The sequence below is a fragment of the Dryobates pubescens genome, chromosome 1 (genome assembly GCF_014839835.1).
Source record: "Dryobates pubescens isolate bDryPub1 chromosome 1, bDryPub1.pri, whole genome shotgun sequence".
In the NCBI taxonomy this organism is placed as follows: domain Eukaryota; kingdom Metazoa; phylum Chordata; class Aves; order Piciformes; family Picidae; genus Dryobates; species Dryobates pubescens.
This window is the reverse complement of record NC_071612.1, coordinates 11,409,418-11,432,764: the sequence shown is the minus strand read 5'-3', so window position 1 is coordinate 11,432,764 and position 23,347 is coordinate 11,409,418. Positions and strand designations below refer to the sequence as shown.

Below are 23,347 nucleotides of genomic sequence, written 5' to 3'. Positions count from 1 at the left end.
GTGTTTTAATCCCAGATCTTGTCCCAGTTGTTCCATTCAGCAAAAAGGTTAAAAGATTGAAAATACAAACAAACAAAAACTCAAAATATTCTGGGAGAATCAATAACTTGTTCTGTTTGAACAAGGGCTGAGGGATTTCTAATCTGCAAGAAACAAATAGGATGCTGGTTTGTACTTTAGTTCAAAGAGCAAGCCAGGAAAATAGATCAAAATAAAAAGCAGAGTGGCTGTGGTGAAAGGGGGAAAGGAGAGCAACATAGCACTACAGAAATAGTTCCTTGTACTTGCTCTAGATCCCTTTAGAGGTAATCTGAGGCTTCTAAATTATCAGCTGAAATCAAAGATATCCTCCCCATTCTGACCATTTCTCTCACTGTTTTCGTGCCTTGTTCCCACAGGTCAATGGGAAGGATTTATCTAGAGCAACACACGAGCAGGCAGTGGAAGCATTCAAAACAGCCAAGGAGCCCATTGTGGTGCAGGTCCTGAGAAGAACTCCACGCACCAAAGCCTTCACCTCTCCTCATGACTGTCAGCTGGTTGATGTGGGCACCCAGACAGATATCACTTTTGAACACATCATGGCTCTGAGCAAGATGGGCTCACCTACTCCACCTGTCTCTGTGCTAGACCCATACCTCCTGCCTGAAGAGTAAGTAAAAGTTTGTGAAGCCCTTGAAAATCCTCACATTCCTTGCTGGCATGTTAGGAGTAGTTCACAAACTCACCTTTACTTGCTGGTGAACATTTACTCCTGAACATAGCCAAGATTCATACACCACTGAGCTATAACTCAAAATATTTTCATTTTTCCTATGCATTAGCAAGCCATTACTCAAATGAGTAATGCCACTGAGTCACAACGTGGCCTCATAAAGCTCTTTTTTTGCTGGCATTTGATGGATAAAGTTATTGCTTTTTGTAATTCCTCTCACTGCCTCTTTGGGTTGCTTATGTTTTAACTTTATTTTTTATGGCTGCCATAAATTGTGTAATGCTAAGAGCTGCTACATTCTGTTCCAGTGTATTAATTACTTTATTATAACCCTGCAGCGATGTTACTCCAATAAATTATTTTCTAGGACTAAAATTACTTACCAGTGCTGTCATGGATGTTTTAGAATCAAATTTTAATTATTGTTAATGGTAGTTTGATGCTTTTGTACTTACAAATACAAATGACAATTATCTCCTGGCACACACACACCACACCCTCGCCCGCTGTTCAAGAGGAAAACAGCTCCCCAAGGAACCCATGCAAATTGCCTGTCATCTTGCCATGCATCTCCACAAGGGAGTAGGTAATAGAAAGGATTCTGAGCCTCTCGGTTGCTGCATGTGACAGACCCTGATCTGGTCAATCCACAGCAGTACCCGGGTTTGAGATGCCCCTGTGCACAGCAAGAGGCAGCACTGGTGTCCACGTGTCCTGGATATTCAGTAGGGCATGGGAAGGAAACTCACAGCCTGAGCTGTGGACATCAGCGTGCACACAAGCCCACCAAAGCAAGGCTCTCCAGGCATCCCTGTCAGCGCTCCTAGGAAATGGGTTTGACTACAAACAGGCACTGATCCTGTACTGCTCCTAAGTGGCTTTCATAGCACGTTAATGTTCACACATCCAGCCAGGAACTGGGCTTCTGTGTGCAGTGTCTGTTCCTGTCATGACTCTCAGTGCTGATTACTTGAGAGATGGTTCCATCAGATATTGCTGCGTGGCTACCTATTCCCAGCCCATTGAAAATTCAAGCACAGCTGCATAGTTGAGTGGAGATGTTTGACAAAGGCTATAGCTTTGAGCTTGTTTGCAGTGAACAAGCAGCAGGGCTTAGAGCACTGTAGAGAGGACACACTTATTCCTAGAGCACCTACACTGCTTATGCCCAAACCCATTTACAACGGGGGCTTTCAATACCTGTAACTTCTCCACTGCTAAACCAAATTCATTAGGAAAATGGCAAAGATTAATTAACGATGAATCATTTAGGTTGCAACATGCCTGCATAATAACAGCTAAGCCTATCAGGGAGCCTCTATAGACGACGGTGATTGGAATCAATACAGCTGACCAATATGATCGAGTATTGTCCCTTTATTGTTCCAGTATTGCAGGCCTATGGCACAGGCCTATGGTGTGAGTATAGCACAGTAAAGTAAAGCATAGAAGAAGAAGGGATAGAAAAGGCAGAAGTGCCTAGCAAGGGAACTTCTACAACTTATATAAACTCGGAGAGCCTTGTTGGCATGGACTCATTGGTTCCCTATGAGTGACCACACATCACACTATTATAGATTATTGGTCCAACTACTGATGACACGCGAGGTTTGTTGATGCAGGTGCATGTCCTGTTGTCCCAAGATAACTTGCTGTGTTTATAGCTACCAGCGTCCTGTTTTAGTTACATGCTGCAAGACAGCACTGTTTGGTACCCTGCTAGCTGGCTCTGCACTTACGCTGAGCATGGCCTACCACCATGTCAGGCTCTAGGCCTACACTGCCAGATTGCTCACACTGCTCGTCACTGGCATTGCCACAAGCCTCATATTGCCCCTTCATCATTAGACATAGATTCTATGCTATCATTGTCAGCAGCCTTACTTTGAGCTGTAGATGTTGGTGTCCGGCACACAGCCTGCCTCACAAGCCCAGTCAGTCAGCTGTCACCCAGCATGTGCAAACAAACAGTAATTTCTTCCTAATGCTTCCTGTAACTTCTCCAAATCCCTGGGTATAACAACTTGAGTGTCTTAGACATTTATAGAATCGCAGGATGCTAGGGGTTGGAAGGGACCTTGAAAGATCATTGAATCCAATTCTCCTGCCAGAGGATCACCTAGAGCAGATCATGCAGGAATGCATCAGTGGGTTTGGAACGTCCCCAAAGGAGACTCCACAACCTCTCTGGCTAGCTTGTTGCAGGGCTCTGTCACCCTCATAGTGAAAAAGTTTTCTTTATGTTCACAAGGAACCTCCTGTGCTCCAGCTTGCATGCATTGCCCCTTGTCCATTGTTGGACATCAGTGACAAGAGGCTGGCTTTGTCCTCCCCACACTCACCTTTCACATCTTTATAAACATGAATGAGGTCACTCCTCAGGCTCCTTTTCTCCAAGCTCAAAAGCCCAAGCTCCCCCATCCTTTCCTCAAAAGGGAGATGTTCTACTGCTTTCAGCATCTTTGTGGCTCTGGGCTAGACTCTTTCAAGTAGTTCCCTGAACTGAGGGGCCCAGAACTGGACACAATATTCCAGATGCAGCCTCATCAGGGCAGAGTAGAGGGGGAAGAGAACCTCACTTGACCTACTCAGCACACCCCTTCTAATATACTCCAGGATGCCATTTGCCTTCTTGGCCACAAGAGCCCATTGCTGGCTCATGGGCATCCTTCTGTCCACCAGGACTCCCAGGTCCCTTTCCCCTACAGGTCAGTCCCCAGCTTATACTGCTCCATGGGGTTGTTCTCTCCCAGATGCAAGACTCTTGTTCTTGTTGGATTTCATTAGCAGATATCTTACACAGAAACATCCACCTAGCCAGCAGGAAAAAGAGTTCCAGCTTACACCTTCCAACATAAAGCTAGTGACAGAGAGAGCTCAGGTTGTAAAGAGCAGCCAGCATGTCAGCAGTGAATGACAGTATGGAAGTGGTGCATCTTTAAACGGCATTTAACGATTGTGTAGAGCTTACTGCGTTCCAGTCAATCAACAGAATGCTTTTGATCCAAGTAGTTGGGTGGCAAATTACTTTTGTCATACTCAGCAATTTGATTGAAATCTTGTGTCTTTAAAGAAAAGTAAAAATGGCAGGCAGCTAGGCAAGAATGATTGTGCTTTCAAGTCAAGAAATAACATGAGCTCACAAATAGATAATGTAGTATTCCCTCTCATCTTGAACCCTGGCAAACACCTGCTCACTTGGCTGTCACCTGGCAGCCCTTACCCTTCTTTCCTGCTGTCCTCTCTGCATTTTTCCCCCAAGTCATTAATAAAACCATTAATAAATACAAAGACTCTTTGCAAGTCTTTCATTCATTGTCAGATGCCAAATGTTTTTGGCCATCCCTACAATACATGTTCTTTTTAACACATTTATTGGTGCAAATGGTGTAGTGTATATAATTAAATACGTGCAACTTCTGGGTGTGGTGGTTAGTCTGTCATGTTCACCAGCACTCGTTGGAAGCTTGGAATGGATTAAGTTGCTGACTGGAGTACTGAGTGCTGTTCTAAAATAGACCTATTTCTTTTTCAGCCATCCATCAGTGCATGAATATTATGACTCAAACGACTACATGGGAGGAATTCATCAAGAAATGGACCGAGATGAGTTGGAATTAGAGGTACTTAGTCTTTAGTAACTGTTTCATGTACTGGTGGTTTAACACGTGCATCTCATGGTCTTTCTACTGTGTCCAAATGGAAGAGACATTTCAAAGAAAATATTTTTTAATAACACTGCTCATTAGTTAGTTTGCAGGTTGTAAACCCTACTGATGCCTTTAGCAGCGTATTTAACTGTGCGCTGTGCACTGATGAGCAAGATCTTCTGCTAACAAATTAACATAAATAATGAAGCCATTGATTCTGTTAATTAAGTTCTGTGTAACTGTGCTGATTTAGGCTTTCTGAAGGGCTGAAAGACTTTGCAAGTTTACTGAGTGGCAAGACTTGTTCCACAGTCACAGTAAAAATGCGTGAGTTTCCCTTAAGTACTCCCCAGCTGAGAAACAGATGTGCACAGGATTTAGAATATTTTAACTTTACAAGGCAGGATGAGAATATGTTTGCCACTATACTGAGCCATTCCTCCCTTTACTGAAAAGTTACATGTGTTTGCATACAACAACATAGGTAAGAGAAGCTGAACCAGTCAGGAAGGTATGCAAGTCCTTTTTTCTGCCAAATCTTTACAGATGACTTGTGGGTTTAGTACCTGTATATCCCAGCAAATGTTCATCTTCAGTTTTCCCATTCTCTGTTCTGATAACCTGCTCCCAACCATTCAGAGTCCAACATACAAATAGTGGCCTTAGCTCTATAATATTTAAGCAGTAGTGACCCACTAAAGTGTCTTTAATCATTTGCAACAAATGGCAGTAAAGTATCCCAATACTTCTAAACACTGTCAGCCCAGCTAATCCGTTCCAGATTAGCACTAAGTGAGTAGCTCACTTTTAGCTTCCTTGACTTCTGATTTCTTAGATCCTGGTTCTGCTTATTTGTCAAAGCAAGCAACGCTGACCTGTCTGGAGCTCTACTTGAATCAGCAGTAGATTTATCAACAGCTTCAATGGGAGCAGAGTTCACTCATTCTATGAGCACAAAGTTCTTCCCTTCTATAAAAGTGTTTGCAGGATCAAGGACTAAAACCCCATAAAAAGTTTGCAAGCTGTTCTCAAATTCTGCGGATCTGGTAGCAATTCATCTCTGCATACACAGACAAATCAAAGGCAGGATAAAATCAAAGTGCCAGTAAAACAAATGCTGCTTAGCAGACTTCAAGGCCTTACTTTTCAAACAAGTGCCTTTTTTTTTTTTCTCTTCTTAAATAAAACCAACCACAATGTGGATTTCAGACTTCAGGGGCAATGTAGAGCAAATTGGTGTTTTTCTGCCAGCGTCTTTTCAAAACTCTAGCTTTTAGGAAATCTAATTTTGTGGGTAAATTATTTTGCTTCCATTAGAAGGTCAGCCAGTTGAGCTGAAAACAGTTGAAACACGTGCACTTCAGTAGGCCAATGTTAATATGCCTTAAACTACAACATTAATAATTTTGACATTGATATAGTACTCGATGGCAAAAGGTGATCAGCTCTGTAGCACGGGGAGATGAACATTAGAAAAGTCGCTGTAGCCTAATAGTATTTCTTAAAACCCACTAAAGATTCTTGTTCAAATTGTAGAGACTGTGATCAATGGTAAGGTCAAAGTGCTAACAGGGACTCAACTGGCTAGTTGCTTTTTTGTTTGCCTTTTGATAGATATGCTTTAAAAGACCACAAAGGCACTGTTTCATTGACTGCAGCAGGAATGTCTGAAGTAAGAAAGCCATCAAGTCAGCCTTCTGGCTTTCTATGTCCATAAAATGTGCTTTGAATTTAAATCAGCAGCTCCTCATCTAAACTTTTATGGTCTATAACTGACTGGTTAGTGATTTGTAACAAGTAAACAAGACTAAAATGGTGAAATAGTCAAGTTCACAACAAGCTTCTAATGTAAATATCCACAGGAAGAAAGCCCAGACACCAAAATTGTGTTCTCAGTTTTATCTCTCAATGTTTCTCTTAAAATTGATGACTCAGGGGTAACTGCCACATCCTCCCTGCTACAAAAAATAAACAAACACCATGTCTTTTCTCTTGAAGTTTACATGCCACAAGGAAAGAAGGGCTTCTCTTTTATTATAAATTAAAAGTACATTCATTCTTCACAGAGGCCCAGCCAGAAGTCATTGCAGGCCCTAAAGGGAGAATAATGTCACTCCAGGATTCCCCAGCAGCCCTGTGCATTAATGTTTATTCAAACAAGTCTGTCCAGCTGTCAGACACACAAGCCCAAGCCAGGGCTGTCTCAGTGTGTTCATTTTCTCACATTACAAAGGAGAACATTCTACATCAAACAGGGTGCTTGTTCTCTCTCATTTGACTTTCTGTCTTTACCCTTTCCTATATGCAGTTTGTGTGTAGGTCTTATTTTCTTTCTGAACTCAGCTGAATGGCCAGTTGGATCAAGTACAGCTTGGAGATGAAAACTGACATGAAATGTGTGCTAACTTCTGACTTGTCTGATACTCAGTCTTGGACAGCAGTTCAGTCCTTCACATCAAAAGGCAGATATTCAGATAGCTTTCTGCCCTCCCAGCACAGAGTCCACAGCGTTCCTGGCATCAAACCACAGCATCCGATCAGCAAAAAAAGAATGCACCAAGCACCAAAATCTGTGCTTTAAAACCTGAAACTGATGCTTCACTGCTTTTAGGAAACCATTAAAAAAAAGCTGAGTAACAGGGCTTAAAGCACTCCCCTTCACTGTACTTCACTACTTTGGTTGCACATTTTCTTTTCTTTCTCCAATGACCTTTCTGCAAGAGGGGAATGAGTCAGGATACAACTATCTGACCATGGGAATGAGTGGGCTCCATCACAGGCTCTCTGCAATTTTTATTCCATCCTGGTTGTAAAGCATCTGAAAGCATATTTTATGTGAATATATTTCTTCCCAACGAGAACTCCTGCTCTGCAGGGAGTTGCACTGATCAGGAGCTTCTCAGGGCATTACTATGCCTCTGAATACAAAGGACCTCAGCCCCAGCAGTCCTGCTCAGATAGTGACTGAATATGTTAAGGCTCCCAAAGCAGTCCCTTCTTGCAGCTTCACAGCTGTACTTTCTAAGACAAATATTTGAATTTTCATTGTTTGGAAAAAAGTCCAGAAGTGATAAAACATTTCAACTTGCTGACAGCTAATACTGAAGGCTTGTCCTCCTTTAGATCTCTGGATGACTTCAACCTGGCTGTAACACCTCTTACTGCGTAAGAAAGGTCTGGAATGTGAATCTTTGGTCATCTGCTTGACAAAGAGCCTGGGCATCCTGCACATCACCTTACTTAGGCATCTAAAACCTCTTTTCCTCAGGGAGGGAAGCTCCTTTCTTCAGCCTTCCCCAGATCCATAGGATCATTTAGACTGGAAAAGACCTTTAAGGTCATTGAGTCTAACTATTAACCTAACACTACCAAGTCCACTGCTAAACCGTGTCCCTCAGCAGCACATCTACACATCTTTCAAATAGCTCCAGGGATGATGATTCAACCATGTCCTTGGGCAGCCTGTTCCAGGGCTTGACAACCCTTTCAGTTAGGATATTTTTCTTAACTTAAGCTACTTCAGTCTCTTTGGTCCCTTAGACAATTACCATAATAGGGAAACCTCCAGGTAGATTTTTTTTTTTTTACTGTTTCTCTAGGGCAAAGAATTTTGGAAAGAAACCCTGTTTTCTTCTCTGAGAAGTGGCAGGGTGGGGCTTTTGCTTTTGGTCTATGTCAAAAAAGACATTTATGTGAAAATACATATGTAAAGATCACTTTCTTTAGCTTCAAGACAACAAGAACAAGATTTTTCCTCCTGCTGCTGTACAGAGGTCGGTTGCCAAAAGGCAGTGAGAAGGCCTTGCACAGTATAAAAGGAAATAGTTGTGTATGTTAATTTCCCTGACATTCCTTTCTGGGTGAAATCTATTAATAGAATAGCAAAAATACCTGCTGGCCAGGTATGTCAGAAGTCAGCAGAGAGTAAAAAACCAGCTACTTTTAACAGAAAGAGACAGAAGGGCAGAGTACTTCTCCTGCAAGCTTTGGATAACGCATTGTGAATGTTTGAACTGGCTTTTACCCATCGTTGTCCTCTCAGTTCAGATTGTAACTGCTCATTTCTGTCTTGTTAGAGAAAGTACTTGGACTTTTATAAATTTGCAGGCAGGCTATAATTTTAAATCAGCAGTGCAATAATTCAATAATCTCTTGCAAATGAAGGATCTTCTGAGCTTATGGAGGTTAATTTGCTATTATCACTTACTCCTAATTCATTATTATGAGTGGTTGTAGTTATAATGTCACAGTGCAGGTTCATTTCTTCTTGTCTTGCTACAAATGCCATACAAATCTCAGCAACTAGCTCTTTGAGCCCTGCTTGGCTCTGCATTTGACATGCAGCCAGTAACCTTTCAGATTGTTCTCTTATGCAGACTCTACTTTGAAATAGCATCTCTTAAAATGTCCCTTTTACCTGATCTTAAGAAGCAGATTCTAATTACCTCTGGGTGTAAAAGTCAGATCATGTATGAAATTTTGACATTTCTCTTATTAATGCAGCCCTGACATTACCACACTTTGCTAACTGATTCCTGCAGATATAGACCAGGTGTTGAATAACTTCAATGTCTGCCTTCTGCAGTGTAGGTGGTTTATGAGGAAATCTGAGGGAGCTGGGTCTGATTAGCTTGGAGGAGACGGAGGGGTGACCTCACTCATGTTTATAAAGATGTGAAGTGTGAGTGTCAGGAGGAGGGAGCCAGGCTCTGCTCAGGGCTGTCCAGTGACAGGACAAAGGGCAATGGGTGCAAGCTGGAGCAGAGGAGGTTCCACGTGAACATAAAGAAAAACTTTTTCACTGTGAGGATGACAGAGCCCTGGAGCAGGCTGCCCAGAGAAGCTGTAGAGTCTCCTTCTCTGGAGACATTCAAGAGCCATCTGGATGTGTTCCTGTGTGACCAGCTCTAGGTGGTCCTGCTCTGGCAGGGAGGTTGCACTTGGATGATCTTTTGAGGTCCATTCCAACCCCTAACATTCTATGATTCTGTGACTCTGTGGCTGATAGATTTCTGATTATTTAACAGAGTTCATTACAGTGGTATCTGAGCCAGAGGTGAGCACTAAACATCCTTCCATCTCAAGACCATACAGTACTAATCCATGGGTCTAGAAGTGTCTCTGGAAATAGTGCAGCTGCTGCTGTGCAGCAGGAACACAGAATGCATGAACATCTACCTTCAAAATTCTCTAGACCCATATTAATTCAGAGTGTTTAATTAATGCCTGGTGCAATTACACAAGCTACCCTACTACCTGTGCTTGCAGGTGCCAGTTTTCTGTTTTTCCCTTTCATGTACCTGTGCATGATACGTCCTTGACTCTGAATATGGAAAAGCATCTTTGCTTTGAAGATTCTGCTGTTGATTCTTCAACTCCAAATGGAATTGCACACTTTTATCTCTCAAAAATTTCAAAACTTTTATGATTATATTAAAACTTCACTGATGCAAAGACCCAGAGAAAGCAGCTGCTTCCATCTAAGTTCACAAAATTATCATACTTGGGTAGCATCAAACTCACTTCCTTTATTCCTACCAAGGACTAGAGGGATTGTACCCAAGGGTGAGTCTGTCAACTAATTGCTCATAAAAATTCAACTTCTAAAACACCTGCTCTACAAATTTTGTTTGCCTTAGCTTTTTGCTGCTTTGAGTGTTTTTAAACAGTATGTCTGTGTTCTCCTTTTAATATATATTGTTTCATTTACCAGGTGATTTATTACCTTCCAGTATATGGCAGGACATCTTGGATGGTGTATTTTAAATATAAACCCATACTTATGCTTTAATTATAAGGATACACTTTATAGTTGTAGATTGTTGGGGGAATAAATCCTATTGTTATTCAAAGCATGTAGCAAGTAAGAATGAAACTAGTAGCTTGCTCCCTCACAGAATAACAGGATGGTGGGGGTTGGAAAGGACCTCTGGAGATAATCCAGTCCAACCCCCCAGATAAAGCAGGGTCACCCACAGCAGCTTGCCCAGGATCACTTCCAAGTGGGTTTGGAATCTCTCCAGAAAAGGAGACTCCACAACCTCTCTGGGCAGCCTGCTCCAAGGCTCCAGCACTCTCACAGGAAAGAAGTTTTTCCTCATGGTTAGATAGAACCTCCTGGGTTTGTGACCATTGCCCTTTGCTCCCTCATCTCCTTCCTCTCCAAAAAGTACTGGCAAGTGTTTATGGTTAGATCTATTCAAATAGGAGCCAAAGTCACTATGCTCTTTTGTTAGGTTTTGTGGGGTTCTTTTTACATTCCAGATCTATTTATCACTACCAATATGTCCAATAGTAAAATGAACTACAGAACCAGTTTCTTGACACTATTATCATGTTTTCAAATCAAACTATAGAGTAACTTTCCTGAAGACATGAAACCTTTTTGTATGCAGGAGATAAGAGACTCATTCTAGGCCTGAATTAGGCCCAAATTCCCACCTCATCCCCAATGCACACTGTGATTAAATGCAGAATAAATGCACTAACTGGAGAGGAAACTGCTGGAAAGAGTTCAACAGAGACTACAAGGATGGTTAAGGGACTGGAGCATCTCTCTTTACGAGGAAAGACTGAGAGACCTGGGGCTGTTTAGTTTGGAGAAGGGACGGCTGAAAGAGGACCTTATCAATGGCTACAAATATCAGGAGGAGGATGGAGTCAGGCTCTTTTCAGAGATGCCCAGTGACAGGACAAGGGGCAATGGATGTAAACTCAGTCACAGGAAATGCCATCTCAACATAAGAAAAGACTGTTTTACTGTGAGAGTGACAGAGCCCTGGAGCAGGCTGCCCAGAGAGGTTGTGGAGTCTCCTTCTCCAGAGATCTTCAAAACCTGCCTGGAGGCATTCCTGTGTGACCTGCCATAAGTGGTCCTGCTTTGCAGGGAGGTTGGACTCGATGATCTGTAGAGGTCCTTTCCAACCCCTATCACTCAGAGTCTGTGACTGCAGTGGCATTCCCAGAGATCACCTGAGATCAGAATTGAATTCACCTTTCTTATCTTTTCTTCTGAAGAATTTCCACCTCCTCTTTAGAAAGTCCCCAGAAGCTTTAGAAATCTAAACAGAAAATCACTATTAAAGCATTGTGTTCCATCCTTTAAGTTACAAAAGAGGGAGAGAAAGAGCAGCAGTTCACCATGGATACTATTGATTGGAACCATTTAAAAACCATCTGAAATGTCACTGACATTTACAGCTACATTTCTTTTTTTAAAAAAAACCAAACCCAAACCACAGAAATTACACATGTTGCAAGTAAATAACAGGAGATTGCTGATCTTGGCAGCTGTCATCCAGACGTGCCAATAAATTATTCATATCAGCTTGTTTTATTGTCTTGCCCCTTACAAATGGCACAGCACAGGTCAAAACAGAGAGACATTCAGAAATAATGAGTCCTGTTATCAGGACTTTTTCCCTGGAACAGACAGACCCAAGCACAAGTGAGCAGCTCAGTGTCTGCCCTGGGGCTGGGACAGCCCTCAGACCATGCATGGGCTGTGCCACCTCTCTAAATCTGTGTCCCTGTGCCCTCTCTGCCTGGTCCACGGTCCCTTTGAAGCAGTGAGGCTCAAGCTCCACCCTTCAGCCTGCCTAGTCTTAGCTGCAGAGGAGTGAAACCTTCCAAAGCTTCACCCACTGCCAGGTGCTCTCCTAAGAGAAGTGAAAACCACATCTACAGTTTCTATTACACCTCTGCCTGTGAAGAAACATCCTTCCTCCCTGTGGCAGCATCTTTAGGACTGGCACAGCAATCACAGCTGCCAGCTAAGCACGTTAGGCTCCCTGGTGTCTTTAGGCTCCAGAAGCAAGAAAAAAGAGCAGAGAGTTGCTCCATGGATGGTCCCACTGACTGCACACCAGCACCCCCAAGCTTGTGGGTATCTGTGTGATTTTACAACCAGTGTAAGAAAGCAGCAGCAAATGCAGGTAAAAAATAACCCACATGAAGTCTTTGTGGTAAAAAAGCATCAAGGAACACACATTTTTAAGGTAGCTTAAATGTCTCCAAGACTCAAAGACCACCTTAGAGCAGCAGAATAATAAACCATGACCTGCTAAACCCAAACCCTTGCAAGATATCAAAGTGGTTATTATATTACCAATACCAAATGTTTTGGAGAAACTTATTACATCATTTCATGACAATTACTCAAGTTAGTGGAATACAGTATTATATTTTCTCTCAAAAGCCAGAAAATTTCCCTGCTTACAAAGAAACATATATCAGCTGTGGCAAATATTGAAATCACACTTTATAAGTATTTTAGCATCTGAAGTCTCACCACTACATGAAATATAGGTAATTTTTCTTCTTGAAGATCAATAAAAGGTCTGTTTTCAAAATGACTTCTTATTGATTGAAGGGTCAGAAATGCCCCAGGTATTGATTGTCTGCATATAATCACGTTTTGCTCAGTAAGTTAACCTCCTCTACAAGTGAAATGAAAAGAGATCCACTATATCACTTAAGCAAAATATTTTCATTGTGTTTGAAAAATTGCTCCCATCAGTCACCAGTGTCCCACTGACACCATATTTTCTTGGTTTTTTTTTTCCAAACCTCAGGAAGTGGATTTACACAGAGTGAACAGCCAGGACAAGCTTGGCCTTACTGTATGCTACAGAACAGATGATGAAGATGACATGGGTATTTATGTGAGTGAGGTAAGATTGAGCTGATTTCCATAAGATACAATTTGTCTTCTAAACTGCAGTGTTGGGCATTTAAGACATTTATCTTCTGTTTGTACCGTGTTTGATAAACAACCAGAGTGGAGTAATTGAGGAAGTCAAATTGGTTTTCCTTTTCTCCAAAACAAGTGAAGTCCTGAGTCCACTGAAGTCAGACTTCATTATATTAACATTTAGTGTCCATTTTTCCCTTAATAGTCTCAGCATTCAATTTCAGGTGATGTTTTCAAAGTATTTTTAATATATTCCCCCTTGAATTTTCATTCTCAATCACTCCAGAAACAATATGCATTTAAAAATACAAACCCCATACTCTGCATGGTTTTATTTGCAAACATTTGGGTCCCATTTGTCCCCCTTCCATGAAATAAGTAGCATTTTATACATAACCTTTTTATCATGCAGATCCATTTCAAATGAGTAACAGCACTTTGAGGAAAGAAACTCAGCTAAATCTAAAATATTCCATTAAAGTGCATCACTTAAGACATCATCCTTCCTGCTCTGTATGCAAAAACTGGTTCTAATCAGAGCACTGTGGGGTAAAGCAGAATGTTACATTATGAGGTAACCTGATACCAGGCAAACATGATAAACCTGCATTCTCTGGAGACACATCTCAGGAAGAAATATCTTGGTTCTGACTTGAGCATTTGAATTTGCATTTCACTTCATCTGACATAAACAAGGAAAGGTTCCATAATCACTGAACGTAGCAACCACAGACATAGCAGCAACGGCAGACACACTGGCTTATGTATCAGTCACACTACTAACACAGGGTTTACAATGGGGAGTAAATGCTGAGCTCTCAAACCTCCAAAGCACTTACAGTTCTCTCCTTTTGTAGATTGATCCCAACAGTATTGCAGCAAAAGATGGTCGGCTCCGAGAAGGGGATCGCATTATCCAGGTACGTGTGCAGAGAGTTTAAAGTCTCCTAGCAGAGTCATCTGCTGCAGTGTCTTTGGTACAGTATCATTTTCACAAATCATTACCTCCAGACTGATATTCACAAGCTTCCTCTTAAGCTTCTGAGACTATTTCTTCAGTCAGATTTTGACAATCCTGGACAGGCAAAGGCCCATATTGGCCTTACTCTGCAGGCTGAGCATTTTGTCAGCAGATGCCATCCATTTCCAGCACATACAGGTTGGACTTGATGATCTTTGAGGTCTTTTCCAACCTTATTGATTCTATGATTCTTTTTCTGATGCACTCCCCACTTTTAAGTCTTCCTACCACAGAAACTCTCCATTTTGGCCCAAGAATCCCACTGGGAATCTCTGTTTCTTCACATGGGTGTTAGTCCTGTTCAGCAGGCTGAACACCCATTGCTGTGGGCCAGTCTCCCAAGTGCAACAATCCTACACCACAGGGGCTTTGCCAGAAGTGGTGTGTCTTCTGCACAGACAATGACACAAGTAGAGCTCCACCGTCCATTTCATTCTCTGGGAGCAGTATCCAGAGCCTCACCTGTCCCATACAAGGATGTTCCTGTTCCTTTCCACCCACCAGACCCGATGTTACGGTTCTGCTCCTGCCCAGCTCTCCTCCTCCTATTCCCATCCTCATAACAAGGCTCAGCAGATCAACATGCAGAGGTGTGGACAGCCTCAAATGTCCAACCCATACTTGCTCATCACTTACCAGAACAACACAGTTACAGGTGTGATCACAGACTGTGTCTGGCCCATGCTGCATTTACATCTCTCAAGCCTATCAGTTCTGTAGAGCTCACCTCTGCAGAATTTGTGTCCCTGTGATGAGATTTCATTGTGTTGCTCTTTTGTTTAAAGATCAATGGCATAGAGGTACAGAACCGAGAGGAAGCTGTGGCACTTCTCACCAGGGAGGACAGCAAGAACATCTCCTTACTTGTTGCAAGACCAGAAATTCAGGTACTGTAGCAACAACAGAAAACCCTCTCTTGAGTCTTAATTAAAAGAGTTGCTCTTATTTAGAAAAAGCAGTTAGCATCTTTTAAAGCATTTTAACCTGTCTAAATCTACCAAATCCAGCTAAAGCCATATTCTACAGTTTGACTGGACATATATATGGCCTAGAATAATGAAGTTCAGCAGTCACAGGACTCCTCCATATATATTTTATATTGAAGTTCAATTTATAAGACATTCAGGGATTTATATATGCTGCAATGTTATTACAAACATCAGTGCAAGGTATATGGATGGTTTCAAGCCACAGTTTTGAAGAACATACTGAACTCTTAATTCCTATAGCTATTGATTATTCATTCATTAAAACATCTATTATTTAGCCCCTTATACATCATCTCTTAATATAGTTAAATATTGTCAAGAAGCATCCTCAGCTGTAACACCAGGTTGAACCAGATCCCTTTGTAGAGCAGGGATTAGCACAACAAAGATGTTGAACAAACAGCCAAGAGCACTATTGTTTGATCTGTCTCTGCTCCTCCTGCTGTGAGAGCAGCCCTTGCCAGTGCACCTGCAGACATAAGATCAGGCTCAGGACTGGCCTGTTAGCCAGGAGGTTTCTGATCATTCCCTTGGGGATAATTGAAGCTGGGAGTGAAAAGTCCTACAGACCCCTAGCCAGCATTTTTCCCTCCATCCTTTGATGCTGCCTCACAAAGGGCTATGTTCAGACATTGGGCTCTGGAGTGGTTTTATTAATCCTGATCGAGTAGCACACAAAGGAAAACAGCCCAAGCTCTAGGAAGTATTTCCATGGATGAGACAGCTGGGTTTGCTTCACATATATAAGGGCTGCTGAAGACAAAACTGTGCTGCTGGAGATGGGGGTGGCCAGGTGGGAAAGCAGGACAGTCAGTACCCTCACCTAGCACAAGAAGACGTGTGCTCCTTCCCAGGACACTCAGCACTGTCAGAGGAAGGAATCTCCTAGGATTTCCCAATTACCCTTCACAAAGAAAGAATATAATTTATGTCAGTCTTCATTCTTTTGACAACATTGGCTTGGTTTTTCCCTCCCTTTTCCCTTAGCTGGATGAAGGATGGATGGATGATGACAGAAATGATTTTCTGGATGACTTGCACATGGACATGTTAGAGGAACAGCACCACCAGGCAATGCAATTTACTGCCAGCATGCTTCAGCAGGTACTGCCATTGTGTTGTGCAGGGGTGTCAGAGCTTCACAGTGCACTCAATATTCCAATATTGAGCTTGACTGAGTACATTTGGTGTCTCAGATGAGATCAAGGCACAAGGACTTTCTGTAAAATCAAGATATTACATGACTATCCACAAACTTCATCTTGAGGACCAGAATGCTTAAAATTGTTATTGTTTTTCATTTTGCCCCTTACAACATGATCACAGTTCTTAGAAATCCGCCCTTCTGGCTGTGGTCACTGAGAAGTACAAGCTAGGTGTGCGGTAGGTAGAGCAGGCAGAAAGCTAACTTACTTCAATTTCATATTTGATGTGCATGCACAGACTGAAAACAGCCTGCCTTCCAAAATCTTAAAATCCAAATGCAGCATTCAGACAAATGACTAAAATATGGTCTGTAATGGGAAGAAAGGCAAAGAAGCTTTTACATAGCAGAAGTTTATGCAGGGCCATAGATTTGGGTCTGTATTCCCCATTGTTCTGCCATGATTATTACTTATACACATTCAGAAATAGCTTTTCAGGTTTTGCCTAGTTCTGTCTAGAGTTTTTTAGAACTCTGCACGCTCTGTGGCATCCTTATTTTTGGAAGAGATATATTCTCACTTTGGCACTGCAGTAGAACGGGATACTTTTGTGCACTTCAGTGGAAGAAGAAATACTTTGAAAGCATGACTTCTACTGTTGTTGAAAAATAACTGAAAAGCAGACCTCGTGTTCTTCTGAAAAAGACATCCACAGTAGGCTGTGGATTTGGTCTCCATTTCTACAAGGTCTCAATAATATTATTTCCATGCAAGAAAAGACAAAGATATGAAAAATGTAACAATAGCCCAATTAAGAAAACTATTCAAGAGTAAACACCCTGAAATATTTTATATCTTTACAATAATTTCTCTTTCTGTCTTTTCGTTTTTGCTGTTAGAAGAAGCATGAGGAGGATGGAGGTACCACAGACACAGCCACTGTGTTATCTAACCAGCACGAGAAGGACAGCGGTGTGGGGCGCACAGACGACAGCACTCGCAACGATGAGAGCTCGGAGCAGGAGAACAATGCTGATGATCACACCACCTCCTCCAACACTTTAGGGAGCCAGAAGAAGCTGACCTACAGTCACGACACCCTGGGAAGTGGCGACATGCAGTTCAGCAACGAGTCCTTTATCTCGGCCGACTGCACAGATGTCGACTTCCTCGGCATCCCTGTAGATGAATGCGAACGGTTCCGAGAACTGCTGGAACTGAAGTGCCAGGTGAAGTCTGCCAGCCCCTACAGTCTGTATTACCATAACAGCACACTGGACATGAGCAAAAGCGACCAAGAAAGTGTTGACAAAGAGCTGGAGATGCTGAACGAGGAACTGCGCAACATCGAGCTGGAGTGCCTGAACATTGTAAGAGCTCACAAAATGCAGCAGCTGAAGGATCAGTACCGGGAGCCCTGGATGCTACACAACAGCGGGTTCCGAAACTACAACACAAGCATCGATGTCCGCAGGCACGAGCTCTCTGACATCACGGAGCTCCCCGAGAAGTCTGACAAGGACAGCTCCAGTGCCTACAACACAGGCGAGAGCTGCCGGAGCACACCACTGACGCTGGAGATCTCCCCTGACAATTCTCTGCGCAGAACTGCAGAAGGCGTTAGCTGTCAAGGTAGCGAGGGGGCAGTGGCGTATAATGTCTCCCAAAAGAATTTATTTGCTAGCTCAGAAAGTCACGAATCCAGCACTGCTAAGTGCCACGCCTCTGCTAAAGATCCCGACCTTGCCAAGCAGCTGGAAAGCAAGGAAAGGAAAGCCAGTGATGGAAGCAAAAGCCCTACTCACGGTCAAAAACCTTCTGGCTCCTATGTGTCCCCGTACCATCACTCTCCATACAAACACGCTCATATTCCTGCCCATGCACAGCACTATCAGAGCTACATGCAGCTGATCCAGCAGAAGTCAGCAGTGGAGTATGCACAGAGCCAAATGAGCCTGGTGAGTATGTGCAAAGACTTTAATTCAGGCCAGAGCGAACCCAGGATGGAGTGGAAAGTCAAGGTCAGAAGCGATGGGACCCGCTACATTACCAAGAGGCCAGTCAGAGACAGACTGCTGAGAGAACGTGCCATAAAGATTAAGGAGGAGCGCAGTGGAATGACTACCGATGACGACGCCATCAGTGAAATGAAGATGGGCCGTTACTGGAGCAAGGAGGAGCGGAAGCAGCATCTAGTGAAAGCCAAGGAGCAGAGGAGGAGGCGTGAGTTTATGATGCAGAGCAGGTTAGATTGCTTAAAGGAACAGCAAGGTGCAGAAGAAAAGAAAGAGATGAATATTATTGAACTAAGCCACAAAAAAATGATGAAGAAGAGAAATAAAAAAATATTTGACAATTGGATGACAATCCAGGAACTGCTAACCCACGGAACGAAGTCACCGGACGGCACGCGGGTGTACAATTCCTTCCTGTCAGTGACTACTGTGTAATCACCGTTGCTAAATTATGTACATAAACCACTACCATTGGGGTAGGAATCAACGCCTCATTCAATGTGGCAAGAGTTTTGTAAATAAGATACAGCCATCGAGTTTATGGTTCAAATACTGAACGCTACAACTGTGGGTGCCAGGATCTCCATGCTGACGTGGAGAGGCAGCTTGCCCATCTCCTTTCAAAGGCAATATCAGCAGTGCTTTTTGGAATACTGATTATACTTTTTTTACTTGTTACCTTTTACATGAAGTGGTGAGATATCAGACATGTATTAACCATACTTACACAGGAAATTTGCTTAAACTATACTCATTTTGAAAAGGTACCCATGCTTCTCTTTACCTAAAAGAAAGATGCAAAAATCCCCACAAGAGTAACTGCACCTACGTATTTTTTGTGAAACCATATTTTGTGCTATTATTTTGCTGCTGTTCACTTCTACACAGAGTGCTGTTTATCAATATTTAGCTCAAGGTTTAAACTCAGAATTAGAGTCATTCTCTTGTAATATTTAACATTTATCAGACAGCAATTTTTAGAGTTATGCTCAACATGTAAACATTTTTCTTTGTAAGGTTTCTGAAGCAAGCATATAGGTTTCATCTGAAAAGCCTGAAGCAAAGTACACTATATTGCAGCTTTAAAGGATTTTAAAGCATATTTGCAAATGTTGCAACCTATTGGACAATGTGCATGTACAGCTAATTGGTTTCAATAAGACAGTTTGTGGAATTGGAAAAGCCCATGGTAGTAACTGTTTGCTTTATAGATTTGAATGTATTGAATTACAAAAGCAGTTCCATGAAATCATCATTAGCTACAAACGTTAACAAGCAAAATGAAGTAAAATAAATTATTGTTTTATATTTCAAACTATTCTAACTTCTTTTGACTCCCTTCTGGTTTCAACACAGACAGTATTCAGTTCTTGAGTGTAGCTCTTGCGCTGCACGAACGCCTGGAGGGCCTGCTGGAGTCAAACCTAACAATAATCTCCATCCTGACTTTGAGGGGGAATTTGGATTGAGATTTCCTTGAGGGAAGAGGCAAGAGAAAGTACAAGAATTAGCAAAAGTAGAATCAAGTAATGCATGGCTTCAACTCACAAGGCATTTAAGGTGACCTGCGAGAAAGAAATAAGACTTCTCTCCTGTTTTGCTTTGCTTTGTGGTTTCTTAGTGGTATTTAAAACCCACATACAAATTTCAGTGTGGGTTCACATTAAGAACAGGCAATACAGAAATTGAAGCATATATTAATTAAATAAATATATAAATTAAGAGATGGTGAAAAAGACAAAAACTAAAGGTCACAGAAGTATCACACTCCTTTTCTTGTTTTTAATTTCTAATTAAGACTTCAGATATAAATGGGAGTATTCTGCTGGATTAAATAATGCAGACTCATTATGGATAGCCCACCAGGTTCTCCATCCCTCCCTTCCTTTTCCCTTGCCCACACAGAAAATTTGCTCCCAAACCCTTCTAAGCTTTTATTCTGGATTCTTCCATCATAACTCTACAGAACAAAAGGTATAATCTTAACAACAGGAGTGACAAGTTGGAAGGCAAGACGTGGTCAGCTTCCCAATGAATATTTTGTCTATAACCAAGAAGCAAACAAGAGACTTGTTTGGAGTTTGTTCCACTCCCTTTGTAGACTAGCACTGAATGTGTGTCTACCATATTGCACTGTACCCAAAAAATGCATCTTCAGCCCATGAAAATCACTGCCCCTTGAAATCCAGCACTCATGGCAATAAGCCTCTGTAAATTTATCTTCAAATGATATTTTCCTTAGGGATAAAGCACTTGTGTTGCTGTAGGCTATGAAGGATTTTCTGTTGACTTTGTTAGAGCCAAGATCTCACCTACTGCCAGCCACTATCATCACAAGGGGTACAGCAGGGAAAATGTATGATTTCAACAAAATAGTGCTTTCAGCAGAAGACATTTCCTCTCTGTGTCTCAACACTGTTCTGCTCATCCCAACTGTAGGTGTGAGAGCCACATCGAAATATTGTTTCTCCTAAAGTTCAGATACTGAGATCCACAGGCAGAGCTATGGTTAGTGTGGAATTACAGTGCTTAAACCAGGCAGGAGAAGAGAGTTAAGCCATCTTTAGTCAACCTGGTATTATTGAAATACTGAAGTAAGATGTGACATGCTCTAATGAGGAAGAACTATCTTCAGGGTGTTCCTCATAAATACAGGCTACTTTGGAATATCTTCATAGGTGACAGCTCCTTTAGGCATCAGTTGTATAAATGCAGAGCATTGTATGCATGTGTGTAACAGCTGAAACTCAACTGTGATGTATAGAACTTACACCAAAGCATCAACAGTAGAAAATATACATTCTTTTAAGATGTTGAAATAAAATGATTGGCCAAGAATTATTCTCACACCTTGGAGTTTTTCCTCACTACACATTTGTTGGTATTTTGGCCAGTTAAAAATCACCTTTCTCCTTTAGAATTACAATTAGCTAGCATCAGTTCAGAGAATCCAGCAGTTATCCTGGAAATTTGTGCAAAAAACTATGCAAGCTGTAGATTGTCCTTTCTCTGTCATCATATCACACCCTTTTTCATTGCTTTATCAAAGCAGTGCAGTACTTAAAACTGAGATTTTGGGTCTTTTTGTTGCTTGCAAAGAAACATTGGAAGTGACCATCACGTTAGTTTAAACCTGACTTCATTACAGTGAAATGAATCAGACCAGAAAGCAGCCTTTGATGCCCAAGAGGAAATATTTCATCCAACAGCTTTTCTAAGAATTGCCTTTCAGTGCCTACCCCAGTGCTTAACAGCAACCGGAATTGGCGTTCCAGTTGCCCATGGGACAGACAGCTCATGCAAGAGCTCTCCAGCAGCCACTGCAGAGCAACAGAGCCATCCTCACAGCAGAGTCCTGTCCCACAGGAAGATGCTGACAGTGTGGTGAGTTGACCATGGCTGAATGCTCAACTTAACTCCCCAGCTACTCAGACTCCTGCAGGGATCAGGACTGGGGTGTTCAAGAAACCTGTGGACATGGCACTTCGGGACATGGTTTAATGGCCATTATGGTCTTAGGTTGACAGCTGGACTTGATGTTAGAAGTCTTTTCCAACCAAAACAGTTCTATGATTCTATGTGCTCCTTACATTAGGAAGGCTCATTCCAAGCAGTTTCTGAAGTTCATTTAAATCTGGAAGGAGCTAAAGAGAGTGTTGCCCTCCTGAAATTATAAATTTTCATTTCCATCATCTTCCCTTTCCCTTCCTCCTCAGCCACTTCGCTGGCTGATACCCACCCCAGAACAGCACGTACACACAGGGAGATCACAAACCAGGTACACACAAAGGAGAAATCAGCAATTGCCAAGCAGCCCAAAAGGTTTCACCAGAGCCCTTTACAGAGCCTGTGTTCACAGATCCCTGGAGGCTCTCACCCAGCCATTAACCATTCCTCCTGTTCTGCACCCTGTCTCTTCTGCCACAGTAACAGTACAGAGTGATACATCCAGCACCTCAGTGATCATCCTCTGCGAACACATGCCCCTTCGGAGAACCAGAGATGTCAGTGGGACAGACATTCTGGATACAGGGTGGTGCAGAATTTGGCCTGATTCTTTGTAATGAAAATAGGTTGTGTCAACCTGGGGTCAGTTTCCCTAAATTGCTGATCATCTCCCAGACGTAAGATCTATAAAAATGTAAAATACTTCTTTGCAAATAGGGTTTAAATCAGCGTGGAATCGCCCAGTTCAGATGTGCACTGAAATGGGAAAGCCCTGAACCAAACCTAACAGCATTTTTTTGTAAATTAAAAGAAGAGAACTTGCACATTAGGGATGGCAAATAAAATGAGGTAAGACTACATATTGCCTAGGGACTACTGGTTGGAGAACTAATTAGGATTATAAACTGAAAGTATGTAAATTAACCAAATATAATTATCTGCTAGTGGCCTTTGGAAATAGGTTACAGGATACTTGTTAGCAAAATTGCCTGGAAGCCATACAAAGCAAACCATAAGCAATTTAAACTCCTCTTTTTGTTTCATTTTCAATTGTTTTTAAAGCAATTGTTGTGTTAAGGATTTATTGGAACATAAACTAATTAGAGAGAAAACTCAGAAAACAAAAGTAAGACAGGAACTGTCACAGCAGATGCTGTACCTCCATCCCGAGGCTCCTGCTTTTATTAAATGTAAATTCGTTAAGGTGACAAAACAGCAAAGATGCTGCTTGGGGTTTCATCCCAGCAGTTTCCCTTCTCCATCAGCACAGCTTCTGTGAGCTTTCAGCCAGAGTTACTCTGGAAGAGTGGTGGCTTTCTTGCACAAGTACAGCTTTTCAGCTCTACAGGGTTTATGAAGATGTGATCACTGTTCAAATGCAAACGTGCAGAATTAATGCCCCTTTTCTCTAAGTGTCTGTCACGACACAAAGCTCTACTAGGACCAAGGGCTTCTGTGGGGAAATCTCCACTTTGTGTCATCAGAAACACAACCCTGGCCACTGGAGAAGCTGATGGTAGTCGAGACAGTGGTATATTTATTATTTTTTCAATATACATAAAGGGGTCACATAATAAAGGTTAGCTGGGCTGATTTCCTGCTCAAGGCAGAGGACTTTAATACACAGCCCTGACACAAAGCCCACTTATGTGATCTTAAAGACTTCAGCAATC

General features: G+C 42.1%; 1 protein-coding gene across 3 annotated transcripts in view; it reads left to right on the top strand.

Moving 5' to 3' along the window:
* PDZRN3 (PDZ domain containing ring finger 3) overlaps positions 1–21,054 on the top strand; it is a 156,771-nt gene extending 135,717 nt beyond the window's left edge. For all 3 annotated transcript variants that reach the window (XM_054161389.1, XM_054161398.1, XM_054161392.1), the window contains 7 exons: positions 399–652; positions 4,251–4,338; positions 12,939–13,037; positions 13,915–13,977; positions 14,864–14,965; positions 16,055–16,171; positions 17,112–21,054. In XM_054161389.1, coding sequence (XP_054017364.1) covers positions 399–652; positions 4,251–4,338; positions 12,939–13,037; positions 13,915–13,977; positions 14,864–14,965; positions 16,055–16,171; positions 17,112–18,662 — 2,274 coding nt within the window. In that variant the 3' untranslated portion in view covers positions 18,663–21,054. The remainder of the gene's footprint in view (positions 1–398; positions 653–4,250; positions 4,339–12,938; positions 13,038–13,914; positions 13,978–14,863; positions 14,966–16,054; positions 16,172–17,111) is intronic.
* Positions 21,055–23,347: the final 2,293 nt, after the last annotated feature.